Source organism: Rhynchophorus ferrugineus, unplaced genomic scaffold (assembly GCF_030347505.1).
Source record: "Rhynchophorus ferrugineus isolate W39M unplaced genomic scaffold, kcgeb_rfMv2 rfM1, whole genome shotgun sequence".
Classification (NCBI taxonomy): Eukaryota; Metazoa; Arthropoda; class Insecta; order Coleoptera; family Curculionidae; genus Rhynchophorus; species Rhynchophorus ferrugineus.
In genome coordinates this window covers 25127717-25148109 of record NW_027472580.1, presented here as the reverse complement: position 1 = coordinate 25148109, position 20393 = coordinate 25127717, and the positions used below count along the sequence as shown (strand labels likewise).

General features: G+C 32.8%; 1 protein-coding gene across 1 annotated transcript in view; it reads left to right on the top strand.

Annotated features, from left to right (window-relative positions):
* Positions 1-20393, top strand: part of Shaw (Shaker cognate w) — a 455944-nt gene that overhangs the window by 370348 nt on the left and 65203 nt on the right. Inside the window, exons 4-5 of the mRNA XM_076403676.1 lie at positions 6941-7154; positions 10505-10622. Of these exons, the coding sequence (XP_076259791.1) occupies positions 6943-7154; positions 10505-10622 (330 nt within the window). The 5' untranslated portion in view covers positions 6941-6942. The remainder of the gene's footprint in view (positions 1-6940; positions 7155-10504; positions 10623-20393) is intronic.

Genomic DNA, 20393 nt, shown 5'->3' with positions numbered 1-20393 from the left:
ATTTTATGGCAAGAACAGGCGTCTTGTTGAATGGGATTATAAATCATCACTGAATATTTAAATTTATTCTAAATAAACTAAATTCCTAACTCTACAAGACTCACTCGTTACTATTTCAGTCTTAACACAAACACATGGTCCAGTTTCCTCCAATAGAGACCGTGTATGTATCAGGAACATATTAGTTACTCAATATATAGTCTATTCAAGGTTTTATTAGTAATACGTCATGGATATATGTGACGTCGACACACTGCAATGTTGCCGCATCAACTCTGAGTTTTAGTTCAGTTTGGCTTTGACATACAAACAATTCTAATCTAAATAAAATTATTAAACCAAAATGTTATCAAATATAATTTATATTAACATTATAGTATATCTAAAAACTACAGTTAATTATTCAGCCACGATAATTTATAGGTAAGAGTTAAAACCTCTTAACACTATTGCATTAAATAATTTTGCATACGTCTGGAAAACTGATGGCGGCCGGTTGTCAAACGTACACAAAATTATTCAAAATATTAGTTATTATTACTACAGATTAAAAATCGACAAACGTTATTTTACGTAATTATTGATGATATTAAATAATATAAATCCCTAAAATTTTATTGAAAATGTTCTTCGCGAGTTGTTGACGCGCTAGATATTAGTGCGGATACTGTGAATAACATCGCTTACAACATGAAAAATACTACATTAGATTCGCCCAAGAAAACCTGTCTACATACAAAGTGGGTGACGAATCTTGACCATCTTGATATTGGCTCTATTCAATACCAAATGTACGAAATGTATAGGAACAGTAAGTACACAAACTATTTTATCGATATAAACATAATTTAATACAATTATTTTAGAGAAAATTATCTGTCTGGAAAGTATACATAAATGACTTAGGGACATGCATCTTTTTGAGGGATGTAATTTATTCCGAATTACATACACTCTAACATGGCATAGGGTTCAAATGGTGTAAAGATAAACTCGGAGAGGTTTAATGGAACTTACAGACATTGCCTTAAAAGGAATTCAATTTTTAAAGGCATAAAATAAGACAATGGAAGATAAACTATTTGAATTTGTGTATCTTGATGAAATTTGAATATTTCAAAATGGTTAATAGTGGCACTCCTGGCAAGACAGTAACAAAAAAATTGTAAAGACAACAAAAACTGATAGAAATGTGTAAAAGTTACAATAGAATCCTATTAGGTCATTATATTTATTGATAACTAATTGCAGATATATTACTGACCGAGAAAGATATTCCATCAAAAAATGTTTGGAAATGTAGAAGGAAGCATTGTTAACCATAACACCTTCGGTTGGGATAAATTCGATAAGACAAACAAAGGAAGTAATTGATAAATGGTGGAATCGTAAACATGTTTTAGACACACTAGAAATTAATAGTTTAGTGATAGAATTGGACAATGCGTCAAAAAGTTAAAGTGACTGAAGGAAACTTCCAGGATATCTGATAATGCTGTGCAATGCTGGAATTTCCTGAGACAGAGTGATAAGAGTATAAACAACTAAAAGTATGCACATAATTAATTGAATATAACTGCAGATGGTATTGTAGTGCGTAAAAAGTTTGTGTGCACAGATATAATTGTAATTGTTCAAAATTAAACATGAGCATTAAGTTCGAACGTATGAGGAAAGAATAACTACTAACTGTTTTGTAGATATAGTAAATGCATTAGACAGAATTCAGTGATTAAATTTTTGAAGAATGGTATACATGGATAGTAGCAGAAGAGATAAAATGTACAGTAATACCAAGATGACTTGCCAAGTAAACACACTATTGAAGGAAACAAGAACTAAACGTAAAAAGCTAAATATGCTCGCAAATGAATGTAAAATACGTTTCTCAGATATACGATTGTTAATTAGGTAGATTAGGCCTCCAAGGGGACACCATAACATAAAAAAGTGCGCCTAGAAACTCTACACCATGGGTGATATGGAAAAGTTCAATGTAAAGTTCAATGTAAACAAAACAAATCTAACCTACAAACTGTTATACCTATGTTCTTAATGGTTGCTTTAAGTCCTTCGATAATATATGTATTTGTTGTACTATTATGTTAAAATAAATTATATTTGATAACATTTTTGTTCAATTATTTTATTTAGATTACAATTTTCTTGTATGTCAAAGCCAAACTGAACTAATAGTGTTGATGCGGCAACATTGCAATATTTCGACGTCACAAATAACCATGACGTATTACTAAAAAAACTTTGAATAGACTATAGCACCTCACTGGTGAAGAAACGACCTAAGTGATATATATGGTCCCGTTTGAATAATTTATATTTGTAATATAATTATGCTTGAGTACCGCCTTTATCTTCGTCTGCCAGTTTGCCTTTAATGATCTCTGAAATAACACTGCTTCAATCTAAATGTCCATCGTATACTCTGCCTGGAACAGTTTACCATTATTTGGTGGTAAAGAGAGCTACTTCAACCTGCCTTTGGTGACCATACACTTTGAACTGTGATGCTTTTATTGAGATGCTTCAAATCTTGGATCTTTCTTAATTGGTATCGCTTATGGCTAGGGGTATTTAATTACCTTTAATCTAAATTTTGCAAACTTACAGCTGCAACTGCTATAGTTTTGGCTAATTCCATTTAACAACACAAAGAAATGATTTAAGTAACTGCGGAACGATTAGCAATCCAAATTCAACCTATTTTCTTTTACTTAAAAAGCTTTTATTTTACAAAAAAAAACTGACAGTATAAACGAAATAAAGTTCTGTTGAACATGGTGATATACTACATATGATCCCCATTTACATATAGTCTCCAGTTTAGTATATCCAAACCTCTCGGGTAACCAACTAAACACTTCTTAATAGTAACAATATTTAAATATTTTAGACGTAAAATGTCAAAGGCAGTCGATCACTTTCAATAACATGCTTCTTTACATCGGCCAGGAAAAGTTAAATTTTTGTAGCATATTCGTGATACAAAATAAAAGCTAAGTAAAGATAAATGCGAAGAGTAATTGTATTGCAGTATATTTAACTGTAGATTAAAACTATTTTTTATATCTAATTATTTCGCTATGCAAAACAAGTCTATTTTTAAATGGACAGAAAACCTACCTTCTTATTATTGTTGAAAATCCCAGCGTTATTTTTTCCAGTTCCGGACTTTTTTTTTACTTCAACGAAATGCGAAAATAATATTTCCTCTGCCGTCATGCAAAATTGAAAGAACGCCAGGCAGGATTTATGTTTTTAATTAGGATTTGCTGCCAAATAACAATGATGGTAATTACATTCTTGTTTCACTGTGCAGAATAACGCGTCCTTTGGGTTTTGCGATCTCATACGAAATATTTTAGGAAATATTGCATTTTGTTAAAGTTTAATATATATTTTAGCCTGTGTAATTTAGTTTTTGAATAGTATTTTTTATAATTTTTTATTTACGTAACGAGAGTTATTCATAATACTTTAAATGAAACCTTAGTGCCAAATTGTTTTAGGAAGGTTTGATGAATTAGAGCAAATACAAAATGTAAACGAGAATGAAAGACATAGAAAGAGAAAATTAAATCGTTAATTTATAAGAATATATGAAATCTATATATTAACAATAATAGTTGACAGTCTGCGATTAAGTATATAAGAGAGAATTCGGAAGTAGTGTATCGGAGTAATTTTTCCGAAAAAATTTTTCTATGTAGGTTAGCTACTAGTATTTCCTACAAAGCCGAAATATGTAAGCTAGACTGCTCACAATTTTTTCATTAATCCATGTAGTAAATAATATCAAAATTTATGATATTTTATAAATAGCTATTAGCTTCCAACCGTTGTATATTATAGCCATTACAAAATAATTATGCTCACAAATGAAGAATTAAATAGAGGAAACAGATATGTGGATAACCCAGTGAATCTTTGAATTCAGCTTAGTTTGAAGCAGGAAAAGTGAAGAATTAAAAAGTATAATTGCATTTTGAGATAAAATCCTCAGAACATGTTCCATGAATTAATGATGGTCTTCGTAGAAAGATATAATAGAAAACACGGTAAATGCGCAATTGTTGAGAATATCGTGGATGGACCACCTTTCTACTAATTAATTAAATTGGAAAATTGCTTTATAATATGTAAAAATAACGCTAAATAATAACTTTTTAACATTAATTGAAAATAAACTATATAATTATTTCCCAAGTTTATAAATTGATTTATAACCTTAGACAATACATAACAAAGACATCTGATATTGATGTTCAGAAGTTATAACTCTGTGCATTGAATAACAATTTTACACTTAGCACTATCGAGTTTTTCAATACATGAAGACGATAATTATGGAAGGGATAAAATTACTTTTTCGATATCCTATATTCTTGTTGCTTAATTTGATGAAATATTAAATACTACTTCCGAATTCTATCAGAAGCATTAAGAACGTCATATACCTATCTAGTTTTTGCTTACAACGATTTAAAAATGGCGATTTTAATATTACCTGCAAAACCGAAAATGTTCGAAGACAATGAATTGCCAGATTTATTGGACGAAAATGTAGCTCAAATTCTCAGACAACTTTCAGCTTGGCAGTTGTTAGATAGCAAGTATATCCGAACGTTTATATGAGTTGAAAAGGCTGCAATACAAACTGACTAAAAATCCTATTTCGAACCCATTCAATATTGTGATTTCATTGCCGGTCAAACAAAAAAGAAGACTTAACAGGTCAATTGAAAAGCCTACCAGAGTAAGAAATTTTTTTTTGGCAAAATTAATTTCTTTTTTATTCAACATAATTCCCTTCAAGGGTGACTTTTCGGTACCTTTTTGTAGTGCGATTTGTTCTTTGCTTCAAAATAGGCCTCAGTTTCGGCGATCACCACTTCATTCGACGAAAATCTCCCAGCGAGCATTTTTTTGAGATCTGAGAACAGAAAATGAGATTTGAAGAATACGGTACATGAGGAAGCAATTCGAAACCCAATTAATGGATTTTTGCCATCGCTTTCACTGACTTGTTACACGGTGCATTGTCTTGGTGAAGTAGCACTTTCTTTTTCTTCAAATGCGGCCGTTTTTCGGCCATTTCGTCCGTCAAACGGTTCAATGACGCTATGTAATAGTCGCTGTTGATGGTCCGTCCTTTTTCAAGGTAGTCAATGAAAATTATTCCATGCGCATTCCATAATGCAGACACCATAAACTTGCCAGCCGGCTGTTGCGTTTTCCCATGCTTTGGAGCGGGTTCATTGTGTGCAGGCCACTCGGATGACTGTCGATTGGACTTTGGATTGGAGTGAAATGATGGAGCCATGTTTCATCCATTGTCACATATCGGCGCAAAAACTCAGGTTTATTACGCTTGATCATCTTCAAACACAGCTCCGAATCATCAACTCATCGTTGTTTTTAGTCAAAAGTGAGCTCGCACGGCACCCACTTTTTACAGAGCATTCTCATACCCATATATTCGTCAATGATACGATGTACACGTTCATTTGATATCTTTAAAGTGTCTGGTATTTCATTCAGTTTCAATTTACGGTCATTCAAAATCATTTTGTGGATTTTTTAGAAAAGAAAGGAAAAAGAAATTACAGAATACTAGTTATACATGAATATACTGAATACATGCAATTTATAATTTGATTTTAAATGAAGTAGAATTACTTTTATATTTAAATTATTCAAACACTGTGGATCTGTCAAAAGGAATGGAATTCTCTATGGAATAGAATAATACCCCACAAATGTTTTATTGTATTTTACTGTGTTAATTGCTATTTTTAAATAATATACTATAATAAATATATGCAATATAATAGAACTTAAACAAAAACTACCTTACTTACCTAAAAACTAAATATGTACAATAGCCATAAATACTACATAAAAATTAAACCTATACCTTATCATAGATAAAAAAACTAATCCATGTCATAACTAAAAATGATCTGAATAAAATGATATAAATGCTTTACTTATTATTGAACGGAAATGTTTTTAACAAAAATCGAGAAAGTACTGGAAATATTCCCAATTTTAATCTTTTTACCCTATTACACTAACAATCTTGAAAAATATCGTACCAAAATGCTATGATATTAATATACAATATATTTTTATTTTCAAATAAACTACCAAAAAAATCATAAAGCTACATATATTACATATAAATCTATGGAAGCATAAATTGGGTACATTACATTATACATAGGTCGCGACTAGGACGACAGAGCCAGAAGGTTAAATATCAGTCGAATGGAACCAGTAGAACCAAAAATAGTAACTAAAAGTAGGACTGAAACAGTCGATAGTAAAAAGTAGTTAATTACTAAACTGTCTATAGTCATTTTCAGTCGATAGTTCCCAACACTAGTAATTATATTCAAGAAACAGAAATACGTTTCAACACCGACAATACGAAGTTTAACATCAATTTTGAAAAACCTAGAGAGTAATAAGACATTTGGATATGGCTAATCTTTAGATGAAGAAAATAGTTTAGATAAAATAAAATAGTTATAAGATTAAACAGGTTCTGGAAGATATAAAAGGCACCTATGTGTTATATGAGCAGCCATGTGGGTGTCGATGTTTGTATTTGTACTGTAATATGGCTAGGCTCACTTGGGACATCGTTCTACTTTATGTATTAGCATACTCTGTGATTATTCTGCTCTATATATCAACAAAACGACGCTAAAGTAAGATGACTGTTCCTAACGTATTTGCTCATCAAAACAATGTCAAATCTATACTATTTAAATATACTTTTTTAAAACCTTCTGACAATTAATAACTACAAAATTTCTAGTTTTTATTGTTTTTGGTGAAAATACTTTTTAAAACGTTATATATATAATAAAATAAATTAAACATGTTCTCTAATTAATGTATTTCTCTGTTTCAGATATGAACAATACAATTAATATGGATGCTGAAAACAGAGTAGTATTGAACGTCGGTGGTATACGTCACGAAACGTATAAGGCGACCTTGAAAAAAATTCCCGCTACACGTCTGTCGCGACTGACAGAGGCCCTAGCCAACTACGATCCCGTATTGAACGAGTATTTTTTCGATCGACATCCCGGTGTTTTTGCTCAAGTATTGAACTATTACAGGTAATTGAAAAGTTTTTCGATTCGTTTTTGTTAGGGGGTGTGTGAATGGAGATGATGTTCTTGTTGTTGTGTGATATAAATGTGATTATATTTCTATGGTATTTAAATTGTATTTTGATAACTCATGGCCCTCTGAAGATATTGTATATATTATAAAACATCATTTAAATATTTCTTTATTCTGTCTCCACAAATACATATTTTTATATTTACTTCATTAACTCAGAATTTTCACAAAAAAAACCATCTGATATGTTCATAATTTTATATTAATGTTTTAATTTTTTACCTTGAAACTACATCTAACTATAGTGAAACCATTAACCCAACTGGAATCTGTAGCGACCTTAAGGCATGTCGAATTTTACATAGTGGAATAACGGTCTACAAAATACCCAGAAATATAATACTAAATGTTGAACACGGGCGGGGTGCCAGCAGCGTCAACTAGAACGCGATAACGAATAGCTGGCAACCCCGAGACATTTATCTGGGATGTTATTGAAGAGTATTTCCATTCATTCAGTACGCGATCATCGTTTGGTTTAGACGTGCCACCATCGACTGCCCAAGCTTCGTCACTAGGTAACACCACTGCCATCCGTTTTATCTATTTTGTATTTTTCATATTTTTGTATAGTCAATAAATAACGGTCGCATAATGTAAACACCACTGTTTCATTTCGTTTTACATCCATTCACCGAGCAATATCAATCTACCCTAAAAATCGTTTTTAAAGGAAACATTTTTACACAGAAATTGAACAGACTTCAAAAAATAGATAAGGAACTCACTAAAAATTAAAAAATAACCAAACTTAGATTTTTAACACAACAAAAATGTTTTAAAATAAAATATGTAGAGGAGGGTAACCAAATATGGGCTACCATTTTCTTTTTGCCTCAAAAATGAAAAACTATTTAAAAATTAATCCTTTATTGAACCTAAAATAATCACACATACATTTTTAAAGAACTAAGTATCAAAATGTTTAAATATGATAATATCATTATCAAAATGAGCATCAAACAAAATATTAAAATAAACGCTAAATATGGAACAGGTACTCACATATGGGCTACAAATAGAAACTTATAATATCTTGTACGAATATAACAATTATAAATATTTATCTTATAAGAGATCAAATTACTTTGGTAAACGGAAGAAATCACATAATTTACTTACAAAAATCACATACCCGGGTATCAAACTCTGGCCCAGCACAGTCATTATGTGCCCAAAGCTTACACAGTAAAGATCGAATCCACAGTTTAGGGGGCATCTGGTTCACTATGAGAATCAAAATGGATATCTTCTTCACCTTCACTTTTGTCCCTGGTCTTGGCTTTCTTATTTTCTATACCTCTTTTCTTTTGCTTGGGTTTCTTAACTTTTGTTTTACTTTCTTTTTCAGTTTTCTTCTCATTTGTTGTAATAAGGTCATTTTTATATGGAGACGAAGTTATAACCGAGGATTTTTTTTGGCACGGGACTTGTGTCATATTTTAGATGATAAATGCCAGAATACGAAGGTTGGCGGTCGTGCCTTGGTTCATGTCCACTTACAAAATTAGATTCTTCTGTTTGAGTCTTACGTAGACCTCAAGTCCGGTGATTCGTTCGAAACCAAATTCTCATCATTATGAAAATAAGTTAATGGTGTAAGAGGGAAACTTGGATTGTTAGTCGATGATTCTTTTGCATTTTGTTCCGCTGCAAGAAAATCTGCATCACTGAATATGGTTTTATTTAATAGCCAAAGTCCTGTAACGCGAAAATCGTTTGCTGCAATTTCGCCTGTTTACACTTTCATTTAAGCTCGCCCAAATAACTCTACAATGTCAAAAGGAGTCAGTGCTCTGTTGTTGTTTCTGATCCAGGTTCGTATTCTTTCGCTGTAGTAAACTTTCAATTGTCCCATAAACGTCTTGTCCAACGGTTGTAGCTTGTGGGTGGTGTGAGGAGGAAGAGATACAATATCAACATTGTTCTCTTTGGCCAATTCCAAATGTGGAAAATACAAAATAGATAAAACGGATGGCAGCGGTGTTGGGCAGTCGAGTCGATGGTGGCACGTCTAAACTGAACGGTGGTCAGATACTGAATGACGGAAGTACCCTTCAATAACATCCCAGATAAACGTCTCGGGGTTGCCAGCTATTCGCTATCGTGTTATAGTTGTCGCTGCTGTCACCCCACCCGTGTTCAACATCTAGGATTATATTTCTGGGTACTTTGTTGATCCTTATTCCTGGATATAAAATTCGACCTACCTCAAGATCGCCATAACAGTAAAATTCTTGAATCTGGTGTTGGGTGTGATACTTTATGTTGTGTTTGAAATAATCTCCAAAAATATTCATTTGAATCCAGCCTGATGGATGTGCAACTCCTTCAGCCTCAGGAGGACAACCTCTCATCAGTTATAGATTCATATTTTTTCTTGGAAAAATGATGAACGGAGGTATAAAATGGCCGGTAGCATTCATGCATACTACAATTGTAACCAGGGAACCCCTTTGAGTTGATGTTAGTGATGCTATCTGCTTCTTTCCTCGGCGTCTAATTACTTCTGGAACTTTACTTTGAACAACTGTTAGGCCTGTTTCATCAACGTTGCAGACACGATCTAGTGAATAGTTATTTTTCTCGTACAGATCTTCTAAAAGTTGAAAAAAATTCTCTACGTTTTCTGTATTAAATATAATCCTAATTGACAGTTTGTTTTTATAACGTTTCAAAAATATCCTTAACCATGTTTTTTCTGCTATGCCAGATTTACCATACGGATTTTGCAAATTGTTACGTACTACCAACTTGTATACCATTCTGCTAAGAAAAACCATAGAATACCATTCTGCATGAAATGTGCTTTCTAACAATAATACATATTCTACTAAAACTTTTTCTAATTGTATTCCCAACGTTGTTTTTCTCCCTAATGTCGTGGCAGCCGCTTCTTTAGGGCTAAGTTCCGTTTTCAGGCTTAATCTTAAGCATTTATAGCAAGTAACAAATCGACCGAAAATCATAAAATTAAACTTATATTCTGCAATAAAACACATAGTTACAGTTTTTAGTAACACATTGATACGTTCCTAAGAAAATTTTTCGACAGCAGCGACTAACGAGAATGGGTGAGTGCGACGTTAGAGCGAGCGAATGCGATGGACGATCGGCGTTTGTTGTGTGTTACGTTTGTAGGTTTCCGCGAATTGTTACTAGCCCACATTTAGTTACTCTCCTCTACATAATAATTGTTGTAATAACTAAATAAAAATAAACAAAAGACTTATTTAACTTATTTTTGAGAACTCAGATGTTTTATTTTAATTTTTTCTTACAGAACTGGAAAATTACATTACCCATCGGACGTATGCGGTCCTCTATTTGAAGAGGAATTGGAATTTTGGGGCCTTGACGCAAACCAAGTAGAACCCTGCTGTTGGATGACATACACTCAGGTATTTTCTAAATCCCGTCCTAAATTAAAAAACCCGCTTGCAAATTTCCCAAAGACCCCTGACGAAACCAATTCAATGTCGAAATAATACCGTGTCCCTCTTCAGCCTCTCTTTTATAAAAGACATCGCCCATATTCTCAACTCTTCCATTACGCCTTTTTCCCGCCGTTTTGTGAGCTTTAATTTAATGCAGCCCCCCGAGAGCGGTTCACAAATCCCCCCCGGTCCCTGTTTGAGTCCACAAATTTATAGACAAGTCTGGTGTCGATGGCCTTTGGCCAGTTTGATAAATTCGAATGGGTGGACGGTCCAAATAGCTTTTGTCCTCACTAGCCACCCTTTTTAATAGTATATCGGTTTTAGCGAGGTGTTCTAATTAACTCGCGTGTTTTTGTAACGAAATAATTAATGGGTACGTTGATGACATAGAAAAAACGCCCATTAGATGATAATGGACTGTACGTCTTTCGCTGTGAGATAAATGGTAACCTTTTATAAAACTGTACAGTTTCTACAAAAGCTATAGTAGTCTTCTATAATAAATGAAATAGGGTATTTATAACACAAAAAAAATTAAACACCCTTAAATAAATTTATCTAAAACTTATTTACTTTCCCTAGTAACACTGTATTTGACGTTATTTTTCGTCTTGATGCTTGAATATCGGATACACATAAAATTTAAAAAAAATGGAATTTTGTCATTTTTACTGACAATAATATTAAATTACTAAAATACAAATATTAGGTGCTAATGTTCTTGCATTCTCTCTTCTTTCTAAAGCTTCTTATGCAACAATTTATCTTTATAAAACATTTTGTTTTTATCTATGAAGTTACTAAGAAATATCGAACGCTAGTTGATTTTCCATACCATATATGTCCTAATGAATCAATTTTCCTTGTTCTTTACTCATATCAATCTAAGTTAAATAACTCAAAATAACAAGTGATTGTAAGATGATGATAAGTTTAGGAATGTTCCACGAAAGATGACATCATGTATAAATTTCTGCTACTGAACTGCTAAATGATCTATAATAATCTTAGCGCTGAGTACTAGAAACATTAAGGAACATAAGCTGGGCCAAAAATATTCAGGGTAAAGCTACAAGATTTGCTAACTGGCTAGAGAGAATATTACTACCACATACAGTGGACGCCGTTAAATCATTATCTTGCGCCATTGGGAGGAAATGCCAGGAAAATTCCATTTTCCAATTTGACTAAATTTAACAAAGAAATAAAAAATTTCATTCACTCATAAACGGCTTTGACTTCGACCTAATTGTGGGGAAAGTATTAAAGGAACTTTAACAACAAAAACGAATTAAAATCATCAACCTAATAAATGCTTTGTTCAGACTATAATATGTACCACAACAGTAGAATGTGGATGAAATAATTATGATATGTAAACCAGAAAGACTATGGTATCGAAAATTCAGTAGGACAAAATAAAGTTTGTCCTGCAATATCTTGATGTATTGCTCAATGTTGAGATAGTTTGACATGAGGGTTTAAAACATAAAATTCAGGTGCTTTTCCCTGACAAATATTCAAAAACTTTAGGGTCTGATACCTATATACCAATAGGGTCAAACAATAAGAAGTATATTCTGGCTTGAGGATTATACAAGCAGGTGGCCACGGGGAAGTCCATTGGTGCCAGTTATTTACCTTTATTTACTCTACACTCAAGACTTGCCTACATCCGAATATTGTAGCTACATTTGCAAATGACACTGCAATCTTACTCACTGGAGATAACGACACTGAATCAACCGAAAATGTACAAATGTCTATTGCGGAAAGACAATGCTGGATAGAAAATTCTTTTGTGAACCATTCACAAAAGAATTAATCAAATATCTTGACGTGACCCTTCATGTTAAACTAAGATGGAAGCCACATGTTAAGAAAAACTGTGAAGAACTCAACCTAAAGTACAAAATTGTTAAATACAAAGTGTCAATCGCAGAATAAGTACTATGTAATTTTAAAACCGTAGCAAATTAGGAAAAATATCTTATTAGAGTTGGTTCACTAGACCGTTATAATAAATAATAAAACATAGTTTAAGAAAGCAATTTCATAACTAAACTGCTCTAAAACTGTAACGCTCTTGAAATATGTCAAAATATCATATCTCACGACGACGGCCCAAGGAGAAGAAGGATTAACAATTTCTCCATTCATGATAATTGCCTATATTACCCAGTAAGGCAGCATATATCACAGAAAATAAGCAGCGACCTTATTCATTTTACATTATCATTGAAACCTTCTCGCTAAATCTAAATGCCGTAAAAATGAAAATCTAAAATATCGAACTACCAGATGAAATTATACCATAGATATTCTATTCGGTTTCCTTGAATGCCACATATTACCCTTGTTAAAAACAAATATAGAGAAAATATATATAAAATATATTCAAAAATTGGTTTAAAGTTGTAGTGCGCATACACTTTGCTCAGTTACAGAGTTTCTCGCATGACTTTTAGCGCTTGATGACGAACAGAATGTTCTCCCAGGAGCCGCGAATTGGACCAACAAATTTGAGCGAATGTAGGAAAAATTGGCGGGATTATGAATGACATAGGTTTTGGTTTCGAGAAAATAACACTGTTTATTCCTTGTAATTGAATTATTACTGTCAAGATGTTTTTGAATGATAAATATGTATTTAATGTCTATTAGGGATTAATAATAATACATAGAATTATATAAAAACATTATAAAAATAGGAGAAATCTAAATATTTATACTTTCCTTGCAAGAACCTTGTTATGAAATCTGAAATAATATTTAACTTGGATTACTATTTTTCAAATGGAATTATCAAAAAGTATCATAAATATAAAATAATATCCCAAAAATATTATTTATGTTTCTCTTATTTTTCATGAAGAAAATTGCATTTTTTGGTACTCTCCGTGGCATAAAATTTGTCAAGTAATATGAAAAAACCATTTCATTATTTTTCAATATATTTTTGTTCGAAATGTATATGAAAGTGGTGCAAATACTAGATATAGCAATTGGAAAATGGTTGAAAAATACAATAATGTCATATTACTACTAATTTTATTTAATTCATAGAAAAATACAAACATTTTCAAATGTATTAAAAACAACTATGTAAAAATATCAACACATTAATCACAATATACTCAATAATTGGATTTTTAGTATCTCAACAAAAAGACAACAATATCATCGACCTAAAATATATAGTAAAACCCTTTAAATACAGTAGTTTTAGAACAAGTCACTTACCTATGTTATTCTTTAGACAGCAGTTATAATATCACTGGGATTTCAACGTGTTACTCCTTCATTTTTCTAAGATATGACTCAAAAGTGCTTATTAACAAGTTTATTTTTTAGTTTATAATTTGAAAAAATCGGTAATTGAATTTCTAGAATATAATCATACATCATACAGTAAATATAAATTCGTACCTGTTTATGTAATTGTTATCTATATTCTTGGCGGATGAATTGTCTGATGACTTCATTTATTCCAAGTGTGGTCCAAACATGTGGTAGTCATACAAGGTGATAAACCCGGATTGAAGGGGGAGAACACCCCCCCCCCCTTCAGTACCACTCACCTTAATTTCGATATTTTATCGAGCGTAAGACATGTATGAAATGCTCCTCCGTGTCGTGCGACAATCGGTTTCATAAATTCAACAGTTTACGAACCTATCGCGCCGTTATTTTGCGATATTGAAGGTGTTCGTGGTTGATAGACACTAAAATACCAAAGCTGATGCCGAGTTCAGCCGAAATGTCTCGAACATTCATCGTATGGTCCTCCAAAATTAGTTGTTCTACGAGGCCAATGTTGTCTGATGTGATACTGGTTCGCGGTCGACGATCATGCGGCTCATTCTTGACGGTTTCGCGGCCATCTTTAGGTATACATGACAGCCCTACTTAGGCACTCACTACTGAACTGATTTCGCAAAACGGAGAAAAATTTCCGTCTTTTTAACGCCTTCCCACACTAATGAGGGATGACAATACGTTGCGCTACGGCGGTCGACACTTGATGTTCACTCATGGTCGTACCACTGTTCGTAAGGGACCCAGGTATCACATACTCAAGCCACGACCTTCAAAACCTACATGCGCGCCAACTACAGCGTTTATATATATCATATTTAAACCGCCCTCGTACAATACACACAATTTTTAGGAAAGGAAGAGGCTTCAGGTACCGGCGCAAAGAGATTTACAAGTCAATTTATTTTGTTATGTCATTGTGGAAAGTATGGTTATAAACAAAAGAATATGCGCCTCTGAATCAAACGATGAAAAAGGCCAATGAGGGAACCGAGACTTTCCGAGAGAAACCGAACTCGCTACGATTTTATTTCGATAACCTGAAAAATACACAAACTAAAATTTATGCCCAATATTCCCCGAATGTCCGTGTATGGTTTCCCGTAGAGCCCGAATCATTCGCTTCGTTTATGTCTGTACTCCATTCCACATGATAAAAGAGAAAATGTCTAAATAAATTATCATTTGGAAGAAAAGGGAAAAAATGGTTTCAAACGTCCGATTAAATACAATCATCTTTGTAAGGCATACATGGTTTTCAGTCAAGCTAATCTCTCAGATGATTCAACTATTTATGTAACTTTTACATCAAACGTTTTTTCATCGAACTATGAAAAACGGAATCCGAGGAGGAAAGCTTTTATATTACATTACCCATAATGCAATGCAAACGCATTGTGATTGAGTAGTATAACAAAGCCGGAATAGACGTGGATGGTTCACAATGTTGACCTAATTAAGTACGATAAACAAACCACGCTGCTAAACAAAAGTAATTCGAAACAATATTTCAACGTGTCCGTTACACATACCCACGGGGAACAATCAATCAATAACGGGCATAAGTTTTATTTAAACTCCAGTGTTTTGATTTAATAAAAAAGGGAAAACTAAAATGGAAACTGTTTTCGCTCGCAGGGCAATAACAGTAAATCAATAGCGCGCCGAGCGATACAACGACGGTAAGTTTCGTCTACATTTTATTTATTTTCCACTAGAAAAGTTAAATAAACTCCTTTTATTGATATCCGATATGTCATCAATCAACAATATTTCAGATCTCGGCAAATAAACAATTGACTGTGGGCTTGCGTCTACGTTCTTTGATGCTTAACGAGTACTGTTATATAGACACAAAACCTAGGGAGTATAGATGCGAATCTCCTATGCATTAGTGAAAATATTTAGGTTTTTTTTTCCACCAGAGGGTGCGATTAATAAAAATATCTACATTTTATTTAAGTATATCTAACATTTTAAGTACATATTTGGAAAAATGCAAATATTAAAAGTTTTCCTTAACACTAGTAATATTATTTAGAACATATCGAATATAGTAACAATGTGTTAACATTTAACACATAATACAAAAAGTGTTTTGTAAAGGTTTTATAAAATATGTAAAGATTTATACAAAGTATAAATTGTCTTTAAAACACTACACAACTCAGTACAGTACAATATATATTGTATTGAAGACCATCTATTTTCAAATCTTTCCTTTGGAATATATTTATTATATAATTGTACGTCATCCATATAAGTTGAATTATATTTAGATGTGGCAATAAAAATTTGTCATACTAACCTTTTGCGGATTTGTTAACTTTTCTCATCCACAAAAACAAACCATATTTTAAAAATATAGTTTAAAGTCTCCTTTTACCAACATGGGTTTATCTGGACTGGACCTACAGTTTAACGTGGGCTCCGAACCACGGTCCTCAGCATTAAGCCTACCGACTGGCGAGTAACCAACTTTAGAAAACATCCCAGAAGACATCCGGTATTACACAGCTTGGTTACTGGCGTGGCTGGGATCATTTTCCTTGTCGGATTTTACACTATTGTCTAAGACAATCACACATTTTAAACAATCACAAACATAAGTTTACAATCATGCCACAGCAGGATTCGCATCCGCGGCTATCGCAACAGTAGGAGGACCGTCCTATCGCCTTTATCACTGCGCCACCAAGCCGACTACTAACAATATTTAACTATTATTTCTAATTATTATTATCTATTAACTTTCTAATTATATATCGTTGAGAATTATCATTACAGTTGATTGTATTAAAAGACACAATCATTTGCTTATATAAAATATTAGTAAGATTGCCTGCTAAGTGTTGTGTATAATATGGGGTTTAAATAGAACAACGGAGACACTGCTTGTTAATGGAATTGATATTGTCAAACAATTTATCGAAAAGTAGTATCCATTCTACATTATAGACAGTTATCGGGATGCCTTGATGCTCATGCTGATAAGATATATAATAATTTAGATAAGCAATGATTAAGCAATTAGCTTCACTTGTCATGTTAAGAAAACTATAAATTACAATTCATTTGACATAATGATGACATGAAAAAAAGATTTATAAACGGCAATATATAACCTTCATTTTGGTTCTTTTTCCACTAATAACATTATTGTCAGTATTGTCACAACCCTGATATTGATAACTGTAAAAAAATTAATAAAACAAAAGCTTTTTCGAAAAAAAAAGCTAAATCAAATTTTTTCTATACGAAAAATGTAATTACCAAAAAGGTCCAAAATATCCAGTAAATTTCTGATTATTTCGACAAAACATAAACACTCGTACTTTCCAACCCATTTTTTTAAAGCTAAATTTGTTAAAATTAGCTTTCCTGTCAAATTTATACCTCTAGCCACCTAACCGCAAAATAATAAACTCTGTTGCGCATACGCCCATTTAAGATCCCCTTCTATATTATCTCTATTTTGTGTATATGACTACAAGAAAGCAAAACCTTCTGCGCATGGTCATTTTAACAATATGCATCTAGTTGTGTTTATTATTTGCGAAATCTACGGTGTTACGTATTATGTTAAGTCTGTTATGTATTTACAGACTTCTTATATATGTTTCTGAACATTTTATGAAATTTGTTTTTATTGGTGATAGACGAAATTAAAAAAATATGGCGAATGTGAGACGACAAAACGAGTTCATGTTGTAGGAATGTGTGGCTGTCGATGCGATTGTTTATCCGAACACTTACTACTATATTGTGGATTTGCTACTTCACTTCTAAGAAGCTCCTCCCCTATATATTGCTTGGATAAATTAGTGTTGTTTAACGATTATTGACTAGTAATTAATTGGATGGTAATAGTATTTTTTTATTGAGAGTTAATGGATGCTATTGATTGCATACATAAGCTTTTAGGTCTAGCAATTAATTGTAAGAATATCAAATATTTGAGAATTCGTATAATTGTTTCTTATACAAAAGTATATTTACAAAAATAACAATGGATTATTGACATACTAACATAATACATAATTAACAGGTCATTTGAAAAGTCCACGGCCTACCATAGTAAAACATATGTTTTTGGTAAAATTATTTTTTTTTTATTCAACATAATTCTCTTCAAGTTTGATACATTGATTATAGAAATCCTCCATCTTTCAGTACCATTTTTGTAGTAGGATTTATCCGTTGCTTCAAAATAGGCTTCAGTTTCGGTGGTCAACTTTTCATTCGATGAAAATTTCTTCCCATCGAGCATTCTATTGAGGTCTTAGAACGGGAAATAGTCGCTGGGGGCCAGGTATGGAGAATATGGGGGAAGAGGAAGCAATTCGAAGCCCATTTTATGGATTGTTGCTGTCTTTTTCAATGACCCGTAACACGGTGCATTGTCTTGGTGAAGCAGCACTTTCTTTTTTTTTAACCCGCCTTTCAGCAATTTCGTCCTTCAAACAGTCCAATAACGCTATATAATAGTTACTGTTGATGGTCCGTTCTTTTAAAAGGTAGTCAATAAAAATTATTCCATGCCCATCCCAAATTTCAAACGCCGTAAATTTGCCAGCCGACTGTTGCCTTTCCCACGGGTTGGAGCGGGTTTATCCTGTGCAGTCCACTCGGATGACTGTCGATGGACTTCGGAATGAAATAATGGAGCCATGTTTTAGCCATTGTCACATATCGATGCAAAAACTGGGGGTTATTATGCTTGATCATCTTCAAGCACTGCTCCGAATCATCAACTCGTCATTGTTTTTGGTCAAAAGTGAGCTCGCGCGGCACCCACTTTGCACAGAGCTTTCTCATACCCAAATATTCGTGAGTGATATGATGTACACGTTCAGTTGATATCTTTAGAGGGTCTGCTATTTCAATCAATTTCAATTTACGGTCATTTAAAATCATTTTATGGATTTTTTAAATGTTTTCGTCGATAACAAACTCTTTTGGGCGTCCACTGCGTTCACCGTCTTCGGTGCTCATTTCATCACGTCTAAACTTCGTCATACTATTTCATCTAGCCATACTAATCCTTGATGGTTGATTCTCCTGGGACAGTGCCCGGAAATTCGTCATCAAAGTAAGTTTTTGCTTCAACTTTATTTTTTCCCTTTAGAAAGAAATATTTTATCAGCACGCGAAATTCCTTTTTATCCATTTTTTTTTCACAATAACACAAGTTGCTTCACTCAAAATGCTTCAATTCAGAAACTAATGATTCGACAGCTATCAAATTTATACATGCATGTTTTGAGGGTTAAAGCTAACTAAAAACATATGGATTTAATTCTAGTAGCGCCATCTATGTGTCAGGCCGAGGACATTCCAATTGACCTGTTAGTAAATAGTTCCCCTTTATTTAGGGATATACTTGCGCATTGAACTTTTTACCTTTATATAATTACCAATAAAATAAAGGATTTGGTACAGGGCAAGCCAACATAGGCATTAACAAAAACATTTTCATCTAATTGCCATATAGTATTGAAAGAACTATGTTGTTTTAGCGGTGACGATGATTTATTTTGGAAATATGATAATCAGAAAGCACAAATCTTGTAATTACACTGGATATTATTGGTGTAAATCACAGTTTAAGAGAGAATTTTCCAACCGTTTGATATAACATTTTCAATCAATTAATGTGGACAATCGATCAAAGCGCTGCCTGAAAGTCATTTAATATTTTGAAGTAGTTTTTTACCCCAATTTTTTTTTTTGTTGATATTTTCGTGGATTTTTTGGTACTTCACATATTTTTTTACCGTTGACATCAAAATAGCGTTTTAAATAATTGAAAAAGTTTCACAATAAGTTTCTAAACTGTTATGGAAATGATTCCAGGGCCTCAGGGTTTTTCTATTGAGAATAATTCATAGACTCATACAAGAAATCTGTAAAAAACTTCACAACAGCGGTTTTTATGCTTTAATTTCTGTGGGTTATACCGTACACCTCAAAGAAACCTACTAAGCACTTGGAATTTGTTCTTGTGAAATTAAAATGTGAAAAAAGACCTAAAACAGCTGGATTTACCAAAATTCCTTTGCTTTTTGTATCTATGGGATAGTAGATACCGAACAAATCACTGCATCAAAAATAGCTGAGCTTAAAGTTAGTGAAAAGGCCGTCCTTCGAGAAATATTGGGACCTCCACATAATGTTCTTTTACCGCCGCTGCTTATAGAATTGGGATTGATGAAGTAATTTGTAAAATCACTTCCCAAAGATGGAGACTTCTTCAAATGCATAAGTTTCCAGGCCTCTCAGAAGCAAATGTAAATGAAGGTGTATTCGTAAGACATAAGACGGCTTATGACTAACCCACAATTTATCAGGACCATGAGAGATCCTCTAATTCAAGGGTGGCTTGTTTTTAAAAAACTTATAGAGAAATTTTCA